Source organism: Physeter macrocephalus, chromosome 5 (genome assembly GCF_002837175.3).
Source record: "Physeter macrocephalus isolate SW-GA chromosome 5, ASM283717v5, whole genome shotgun sequence".
In the NCBI taxonomy this organism is placed as follows: domain Eukaryota; kingdom Metazoa; phylum Chordata; class Mammalia; order Artiodactyla; family Physeteridae; genus Physeter; species Physeter macrocephalus.
Window position 1 is genome coordinate 95,845,252 of NC_041218.1, and position 10,195 is coordinate 95,855,446.

The following is a 10,195-nucleotide window of genomic DNA, read 5'->3' on the forward strand; positions in this document are numbered from 1 at the left end:
TGCAGAGGTCAAGGCCGGACAGGCACCACTTGGTAGGAATCCGCCTCGCCCACAATAAGTGCACGCCCACACTTCGAGTCAAGTGAGAGAGCTCCCACAACACCAGGTAGCAAAAAGGATCGGGCGGGAGCCAAGACCCTACTGGGATCCAGAACCCTTCCGGCACGCCCTGCCAACATCGAAACACCGCGAACACCCACGCGCACTGCAACGCGCACGCGCAGCCATCCCGCGAGGCAAACGCCCCCCTCCTCAGTCTTCGCCCCGCCCCTCGGACCGGAAGGAGTTGCCGGCGTTTCCGGCGCCGGCGCCTCTGAAGTTTCCTCAGTGATGTCGTGGTTTCGAGCCGCTTCTTTGGTCCAGAGTCCTGGAGAGGAGAGGGACGTTTTTGACGAGGAAGCCGACGAGTCGGCCCTGGTGCAGCGGGAATGGCGGAGCCACATGCAGAGACGAGTCCAAGTAAAGCTGCGTGGAGGGGGTGGGCGTCCCTTGCTGTACCGGGTTGTGAGGAGAGGCGCACGGCGTTGTGAAGAGGCGGGGATCCGAGAGGAAAGGGCCGAGTGGTCCGGGTCCGGCCCGGCGCTGCCCTCCCTACCCCCTCATCATGCAGTCCTGCCCGCGTCCTGCTAGGGTTTCCCAATGGGTTCCTTGAAAGCGCGCGACACCACAGGACGCGTGCCTAGAGCGCCCGTGGGGCGCGTTGGACACTGGGCGGCGGCGAACAAAATAAACTTTGTCTTAGGCTTTGAAGAGATTTCAGTTTAATGAGGGTCAGAGGGAAGGGGGTGGCGGAGAAACGTATACACTGACTGTATGTGTCTAATTATGGCTGGCAGAGGACATGTACGCACTTGACATGGGGTGCTTGAAGGGCCCGGGAGCCTAAAGTTAGGAGTGGTGGTAATCAGGACAGCTGGAAAAAGTGCGCTTAAGAATGTTGTCGAGGGCAGTAAGACAAAGCTAACGTGGATTCCTGGTGGCTAGGTAAGGGAGTATTCATGTTGGGTTTGGTTTTGTTTTTTTAATTTGTCGGGTGTCAATTATCCATCTCTTAGTTGTCTCACTGTTGAGACTCAGCTTAACACCACACCCCCAGTTTCCAGGTGGAGCCTTCAGCGCCTAGTTCAGGGGCAGGACCGAAGGGTGAGGTCCATTCCAGCTAGGATCCTTGGCACCATTAAGTTGCCACTAAATCTGCGCTTGTTTAATGCTTCAGTAAAATAGTACTTGTTCAGCATAACAACCAGGTTGTCAGTGTCAGAAATGCTTTACGTAAGGCTGAGGCGAGGCCAGTCAGTACCGAGCATCTTTTGAGTGCTAGGGCGGGACAAAAAAATCCCTTCCCACAGAGGATTTGCAGTTTACTTGAATTTAGGTATCAAGCAAAATTTCTCAAACCAGACCTCTCATGGTCCTTTTGCTAAACCAGTTTCCTCTTTCCCTTCTTCCGTTCCAAGACCTTACTGCCCTGCGTCACCCACCCACACCAGTCCAGTTGTTAAGGGGACCAAACACGTAATTCCCCATGTTTCCTCTCTGTGGAGCTACTGCTAACACAGGGTTTTGTACAACTGTATAGAGTCAGTATTTTAAAATGTGCCCAACGAAGTGGTTGAGAATCCGCCTGCCAACGCAGGGGACACGGGTTCCGTCCCTGGTCCCGGGAAGATCCCACATGCCACGGAGCAGCTAAGCCCGCGAGCCACAACTACTGAAGCCCGAGTGCCTAGAGCCCGTGCTCCGCAACAAGAGAAGCCACTGCAGTGAAAACCCCGCGCGCAGCAACGAAGACCCAACGCAGCCAAAAATAAATAAATAAATAAATTTTAAAAATGTGCCCAATGGGGCTTCCCTGGTGGCGCAGTGGTTGAGAGTCTGCCTGTCGATGCAGGGGACACAGGTTCGTGCCCCGGTCCGGGAGGATCCCACATGCCGCGGAGCGGCTGGGCCCGTGAGCCATGGCCGCTGAGCCTGCGCATCCGGAGCCTGTGCACCGCAACAACCGGGTTCGGGCCCCGGTCCGGGAGGATCCCACATGCCGCGGAGCGGCTGGGCCCGTGAGCCATGGCCGCTGAGCCTGCGCATCCGGAGCCTGTGCACCGCAACGTGAGAGGCCACAGCAGTGAGAGGCCCGTGTACCGCAAAACAAACAAACAAAAAAAAAATGTGCCCAATAAGTCTAGGCTTCAAAAATGGGATAAACCAATAATAAACTTTTATGAGAAGCGTAGTCTACTTTGGTTGTGTGGTTATGCCATATGTTCTAGAACCGTGTTGTTAAATAACCCAGTAGAGGCCTGTTTCATCAGTCTTCCAAATTGGTTTTATGACTTTCTAGAAAAACCTACAGTGGTTTACTTGGTGTTAGTTACAACTGTAATTCTTCATTACTTTCTTATTTTTAGGAAGGCTATAGAGATGGAATAGATGCTGGCAAAGCAGTTACTCTTCAACAAGGTTTCAATCAAGGTTATAAGGAAGGTGCAGAAGTCATTATAAACTATGGACAACTCAGAGGAACATTGAGGTAATTTTTAAAACTTTAATGCTGAATTATTTTAACCTCAGTACTACTGGAGGATTTTTATTAAAGTAATATGTAAAAGTAAAGCGTTTAAAGTGAAGTGCTTTTCCTAGTGTTAAATCCACAAAAGAGTGCAGCAGAGCATAGAATAAAATCGCCTTCAAAAAGTCAAAAGTTCATCCACTTTAATATGTGAGCCAGGTGTTGTCTTTTACTGCGAAGAAATGATAGGAAGGTGTGTATTTTTTGCTACCTGAACTACCACCAATCTGTATCTCAAAGTAATTAAAAAGAACTTCAGGTTTTGAATAAAGCTTTTAGTCTTCCGCATGTAGCAGAACACAATAAAACAGACATCTAGACTAGAAGTACATGATGAAAATTATAGCTGGTAACAGAAAAATGATTCCATTTACTTTAGTCCTGAATTTTGAACACCTGTCAAGATTCCATAGCAATAATGGCATGTATCAGAACCAAGTGATCAAATGGCACATGGAGCTAGGAGCATGGCAGGCTTGTCCTCTTTGATGCTTTATACCTTTTAAACTGCCCTCTATAGAGAAAAACAAAATGCTTCAAGGAATCACTGATTTTTAAAAGCTATAAAACAAAGTTGTCAAAACAAAAGAAAAATTCATTACATTGAGGTTTTCTAAAATTCAGCTGTCGGGAATCAGCATTTATACTATACTAAAGTAGGAAAATGATGACATGTTTATCGTCACATCAAGTTAATCTTTTATAAGCTTAGAAAGCTTACTGCTAAACCTTACATCAATTGATTCCATTTTTTAAAACATCATTACTTTTCACAACAACCATTATTTCATGATGTGAATGATCTGAAATGTCAAAAAATAAAAGTGTCTATACTAAAAAAGTAAAGAAAAATAATTATTAGGACTAGAAGAATTCTAACCTTCTTCAATAAAATTGTTAGTTAGCTCAGCAAAGTGTCTACTCTGTAACAAAGTTGGAAAGGTGAAGTTGTCTCAAAACTTTTTTTTACCCCTAACCTTCGGTTTTGATGGCAAGCAGCTATATGGTTAGAACAGTGGTTTTCAACCTTGGTTGCACCTTGTTACAGCTGGGAAGCTTTAAAAAAATAATACCCCCAGAGATTCTGATTTAATTGGTCTCAGGTGTGACCTGAGTCTTGATAAGTTTAAAAGTTTCCCAGGTGATTCTAATGTGCATCCAAGATTGAGAGTCACTGGTTTAGAAAGTGGTTGATGTCCTTAAAGGAGGAACTGATTTTTCACATCTTTCTGTTAGTTGTATCCTTTTTCAACAGAAGCTACACAGTCATAAGGGGAAAAATCTAAAATCAGGAAGAGTGGATGTAGAGCTGTGAAGGAGGGGTTATGAATTATAAACAGTTTATATGATTAAGTCCAATTGTTTAATTCCTATTGAAAGATACTGTCCTTATATTTTTAATCCTATTTTACCATCATTACTTTCCTGATTTTGACTTGCATTACTCTTATTAATAATTTTTGCATGGTGTTATCTGGAAAAGAAACATGTAAGCCTTAGCATCAAAAATTCTAAAAGCCTTTCTTTAATTTTTTTTCTATTTAACTCTTGCTTATATTTTTGTTCAGTGCTTTGCTCTCCTGGTGTCACCTTCATGATAATAGTTCGGCTTTGATCAGTAAAATAAATAATCTTCTGGATGCAGTTGGCCAGTGTGAAGAGTATGTGCTCAGACATCTGAAATCAATCACTCCACAGCCCCATGTTGTAGATTTATTGGACTCCATTCAGGATATGGACCTTTGTCATATAGCTCCAGCTGAGGAAAAGATTGATGAAGCTAAAGATGAAAGATTCTATGAAAATAATGCTGACTTTAACAAAAACTGTAGCAAGAATCTTAGCGGGGTAGATTGTTCATCTTTAAAATGTTGTAGAACACAGGAGCATGCACATTCCGAAAACCCAAGCCTCACTTGGATTTTAGAACAGACAGCCAGTTTGGTAAAACAGCTGGGAGTACCAGTAGACATATTACAGCACCTCAAACAACTATAAAAATTATCTTCACTTTAATAATGAAAATAATATTCAGAACATTCTTAGAACATTTTGTTTCTGAACAAGCTAACCAAAATTTATACTGGTTTCTACATTGAACACTTCACTTGTAAGGTTATCCTTCATGGAAGTTTGAAATGTCTTCAAAATTAACACTATTTAATATAAGCCTATTTTCTTTGTCACTGGTAATTTTTACGTGGTTTAAGGTATGCTCAGAAATTCCAGTTGTCATTTTCAAATTTCTGATCAAAATCAAGCATTTTTGAACTCATTATTAGCAGAAATGAACAAGAATCAGACTACAGTTAACCCTTGAACAACACAGGTGTTAGGGGTACCCACCCACCATGCAGTTAAAAATCCGCATATTACTTATAGCTGGCCCTCCATACCTGCAGTTGCGAGTCTCAGATTCAACCAGTCTCAGATCGTACAGTACTGTAGTATTTACTACTGGAAAAAAAAATCCAAGTATAAGTGGACCCTCAGAGTTCAAACTCTTGCAGTTCAAGCATCAACTGTTATTTTGTAAGGACTTAGTCCTACCTTCTGCTCTTAGCACTTTGTCTTGTGATTAGGACCTCACCTTGTAATCAGACCAAAGTTACAAAAAATTACCTAATGGCTAACGTTGTAAATAGACACACATAGATATATATAGCTATGTAGACATGTATATATTGAAATTAAGAGGCTAATAAGTGTAAAGCTGAAAAAAATGTTTATACTGATAATTAAAACAAAATACTAAAGTTTGTTTTAGTTTTTTAATTGAGGTATAATTGATTTATAATGTTTCAGGTATACAGCAGAGTGATTCAGTTATACATTTTTTTTCAGATTTTTTTCCATTATAGGTTATTACAAAATATTGAATATAGTTCCCTGTGCTATATAGTAGGTCCTTTCTGTTTATTTTATATATAGTAATGTGTATATGTTAATCCCAAACTTCTAATTTATCCCCACCTCCTTTCCCTTTTGGTAACAGTAAGTTTGTTTTCTATGGCTGTGAGTCTATAAGTTCATTTGTATCATTTTTTTAGATTCCACATATAAGTGATACCATACCATATTTGTTAAATTTTGTTTCAGTTTTGTGTTTATTAAAAGTAAGGACAGGGCTTCTCTGGTGGCGCAGTGGTTGAGAGTCCACCTGCCGATGCAGGGGGCGCGGGTTCGTGCCCCGGTCCGGGAAGATCCCACATGCCACGGAGCGGCTGGGCCCGTGAGCCATGGCCGCTGGGCCTGTGCATCCGGAGCCTGTGCTCCGCAACGGGAGCGGCCACAACAGTGAGAGGCCTGCGTACCGCAAAAAAAAAAAAAAAAAAAAAAAAAGAGTAAGGACACAATTCTGTGAAAAATACAGAAAATACATTCATGCTAAAGTACTTACTTAGCTTATCCAAGTTTTAATGAGTTAGTAGTGTTACCTGACAGTGTGCCAGATTATTCCTAAACTGCAGTTTTGCTTCATATTTATTTAGGAATAAAACATTGAAGCCACTGACTTCTGTATTATCTTGTAGCAATATTCTTAGTCTAGCATAGATAAAATGAGATTCAAACTTATGCTCCAGGACCTAAACATATAAAATCAGGAAAGGGTTTTTCATCACTTTTTTGCCTGAAACACAAATTTATGTAACATGCCTGACTTCAGAGGCACCCAAATAATTGCCCCTCATTGATAGCCATAATTTATATCTGCCATCTACTGTAAAAGACTGATACCCTGAGAAAATACCCTGAGAAAATACCCTGATAAAAGAGGTGTTTCAAGATATTAAGAAAATGTACTGCTGTGATCTTACAACCTCTTCAGAGTTCACAGGACATTATGAAATTGAAGCAACAAATTTGAAATCAGAAGACCATAAAGTATGTCAGGATTTACTAAAACATGCTGAAGATATCAAGTGACATTTGACAGATGGTTTTTTTTAAAAAAAAGTGATTGTATCTCTCTAGATGTAAACACTATTTCAGAGATTTACTGATTTGTCTTGTTATGTAGATACTTTTTTCCATATTTATGAATGTAGCAAAAATCTCAAACCACATGGAATATTATAAGCAGTCTCTGAAGTCTTCATGTTGCTCTGCCATGCATATTAGATATGAAATATATGCATCTTTAATAATACATCTCAAGGAAGTCACCCTGAGTAAAAATTTTATGAGTGCAGCAAATCTGGAGATTTTATCTGGGCTCACCCTGACAGAATTTCCTGAAGATAACACCCTTTGCCACCGTTGAAAATAGGTTGTTTTTGTGTAGATGTTCATAGAAAAGGAACTCAAGAGAATTAGCTGAGTTGAATGAAGCTGTTGGGTTGAAAACATCTCTTAGGCTTACACTGCCTTTTAAAAAACACAGAAGTTCCTGGACTGCAGAGGAAAATTAATGGAATGCTCATTATACCTGTGTTTCATGAGCCTCTGTATTAGAACCAACAAGAGCGAAGGAAAGAAACCTTGCCTTGTGTCTTTTACCAGTGAGAGGCCTGCGTACCGCAAAAAAAAAAAAAAAAAAAAAAAAAGAGTAAGGACACAATTCTGTGAAAAATACAGAAAATACATTCATGCTAAAGTACTTACTTAGCTTATCCAAGTTTTAATGAGTTAGTAGTGTTACCTGACAGTGTGCCAGATTATTCCTAAACTGCAGTTTTGCTTCATATTTATTTAGGAATAAAACATTGAAGCCACTGACTTCTGTATTATCTTGTAGCAATATTCTTAGTCTAGCATAGATAAAATGAGATTCAAACTTATGCTCCAGGACCTAAACATATAAAATCAGGAAAGGGTTTTTCATCACTTTTTTGCCTGAAACACAAATTTATGTAACATGCCTGACTTCAGAGGCACCCAAATAATTGCCCCTCATTGATAGCCATAATTTATATCTGCCATCTACTGTAAAAGACTGATACCCTGAGAAAATACCCTGAGAAAATACCCTGATAAAAGAGGTGTTTCAAGATATTAAGAAAATGTACTGCTGTGATCTTACAACCTCTTCAGAGTTCACAGGACATTATGAAATTGAAGCAACAAATTTGAAATCAGAAGACCATAAAGTATGTCAGGATTTACTAAAACATGCTGAAGATATCAAGTGACATTTGACAGATGGTTTTTTTTAAAAAAAAGTGATTGTATCTCTCTAGATGTAAACACTATTTCAGAGATTTACTGATTTGTCTTGTTATGTAGATACTTTTTTCCATATTTATGAATGTAGCAAAAATCTCAAACCACATGGAATATTATAAGCAGTCTCTGAAGTCTTCATGTTGCTCTGCCATGCATATTAGATATGAAATATATGCATCTTTAATAATACATCTCAAGGAAGTCACCCTGAGTAAAAATTTTATGAGTGCAGCAAATCTGGAGATTTTATCTGGGCTCACCCTGACAGAATTTCCTGAAGATAACACCCTTTGCCACCGTTGAAAATAGGTTGTTTTTGTGTAGATGTTCATAGAAAAGGAACTCAAGAGAATTAGCTGAGTTGAATGAAGCTGTTGGGTTGAAAACATCTCTTAGGCTTACACTGCCTTTTAAAAAACACAGAAGTTCCTGGACTGCAGAGGAAAATTAATGGAATGCTCATTATACCTGTGTTTCATGAGCCTCTGTATTAGAACCAACAAGAGCGAAGGAAAGAAACCTTGCCTTGTGTCTTTTACCTTTGCCTCGTGTGTTCTAAGCCTGCCAAGTGTTGTCATGAAAAGACCTTAGATGAAGATAAATGTAAAGCAAGACTGCCCCAGAGCAGACACAGCAGTTTCAAGACCCAGGACCTAGACATTAGGCTTAGATGATGTGGCTTCCTTAAAAACAGAACTTTCACCTTGAATAAGTTACTTCTAGATACTGACATATGTGGGGTTTTTTTATTTGTTGTTTTTTAAGCCCACAATACTATGCTTTTCTGGCATTTCAGTTGCTAGAGGTATTGAGGCCACCAAAATTTTTGTGATACACAAACAAGCAGAAGTGGGCAGCTGAATTCACCTACCTGCGTCCTTACCTCATTTATATCCTTAGCGCTGCTTATTAACTGCTTTTGTGGTACACCAAAATAAAAGCCTTGAACCAAGTCCAAGATGTGCTTTTCATCTGTCTTCAAACTAAAGTTTTGTGTTCCAGTCTAAGACACAGAAATAAATATAGAAAGACATTCTTTTTTATTCTTTTTTCTATATTCTTTTTCTTTACAGTTTATCACAGGATATTGAATAGTTCCCTGGGCTATACGGTAGAGCCTTGTTGTTTATCCATTCTATATATAATAGTTTGCATCTGCTAATCCCAAACTCCCAATCCCTCCCCCTTGGCAACCACAAGTCTGTTCTGTTATGTCTTTGAGACTGCTTCTGTTTCATAGATAAGTTCATTTGTATCATCATATTTTAGATTCCACATGTAAGTGATATCAGATGGTGTTCATCTTTCTCTTTCTGACTTACTTCACTTAGTATGATAATCTCTAGGTCCATCCGTGTTGCTGCAAATGGCATTATTTCATTCTTTTTTATTATGGCTGAGTAGTATTCCATTGTATATATGTACTACATCTTATTTATCTGTTCATCTGTTCATGGACATTTAGGTTGTTTCCATGTCTTGGCTATTGTGAATAGTGCTGCTGTGAACAGGGGTGCATGTATCTTTTTGAATTATAGTTTTGTCCAGATACATGCCCAGGAGTGGGATTGTTGGATCATATGGCAACTCTATTTATAGTTTTTTGAGGAACCTTCATCTGTTTTCCATAGTGGCTGCACTAATTTACATTCCCCCTGTAGGAGGGTTCTCTTTTCTCCACACCCTCTCCAGCATTTGTTACTTGTAGACATTTTAATGATGGCCATTCTGACCAGTGTGAGTTTTGATTTGTATTTTAGAGATTCTTAATTTCAGACCAGTAGATGAAGATAAATATCATATGCCATCTTAAACTACCAATCAAACTTCTTGCTCTACAGAAATTCTCAAACCTCCCATCATGAAGATACCTCACGCCCCATAGTTGCTTTTCTTGCTTTTGCTCTCGTTTACTGCCTTTTCCCAAAAAACCTACCGGAAGAAGAGTCCGCAGTCACTGTCTCAAATTGCTTTCTCCCCATTCACTCCTGAACTTCAAACTGCTTTTCGGTAAGGTCACTGGTGGCTGCTAAGTCACACGACTGCCCTGGTTGTATGATTTTCAGTCATACACTTGTCCTCTCACTTGTCTGGGTTTCAGTCCTCTCTCCTGTCTCCTCCGTCACTGGACACGAGGAACCATCTACTTTTACAGTCCTGCTGCCTGCCTTCTGCAGCGGCACTTTTTCTTGTTCTGCTCATCACTACTTACTTCTACTGGGTAAGCGATAAACTTCAGTTTCATTTCCAGGCCCGAGCAGCACTGTCTGTCTGATTTTCCATCCTGCCTCCTTCTCCACTGCACACACACATGCTACACTTCTTTATGGACACTACTCCAGTGTTTTGTGGACAATCCACAACTCCTAAAGTTATTCACTCTGACTCTTCTGCCTGGAATACTTTCATTCCATATCCTTCCTTCCCAGCAAATTCCTATTTATCTGTCAATACGGGCTCAAA

The 10,195-nt window shown here is 40.3% G+C and overlaps 1 protein-coding gene across 1 annotated transcript; it reads left to right on the forward strand.

Annotated features, from left to right (window-relative positions):
* Window positions 1-273: 273 nt before the first annotated feature.
* On the forward strand, window positions 274-4,739 carry YAE1 (YAE1 maturation factor of ABCE1). Its single transcript, XM_007127373.4, has 3 exons — window positions 274-459; window positions 2,406-2,527; window positions 4,135-4,739. Exons 1-3 carry the CDS (start codon window positions 331-333, stop codon window positions 4,562-4,564), a joined length of 681 nt encoding a protein of 226 aa, XP_007127435.2. The 5' UTR covers window positions 274-330; the 3' UTR covers window positions 4,565-4,739.
* The last annotated feature ends 5,456 nt before the right edge of the window (window positions 4,740-10,195 follow it).

Coding starts and splice junctions, on each gene's coding strand:
- YAE1 (XM_007127373.4), top strand. CDS start 331: ATGTCGTGGTTTCGAGCCGCTTCTTTGGTCCAGAGTCCTGGAGAGGAG. Junction 460..2,405: donor ACATGCAGAGACGAGTCCAA/GTAAAGCTGCGT, acceptor TCTTATTTTTAG/GAAGGCTATAGAGATGGAAT. Junction 2,528..4,134: donor CAACTCAGAGGAACATTGAG/GTAATTTTTAAA, acceptor ATTTTTGTTCAG/TGCTTTGCTCTCCTGGTGTC.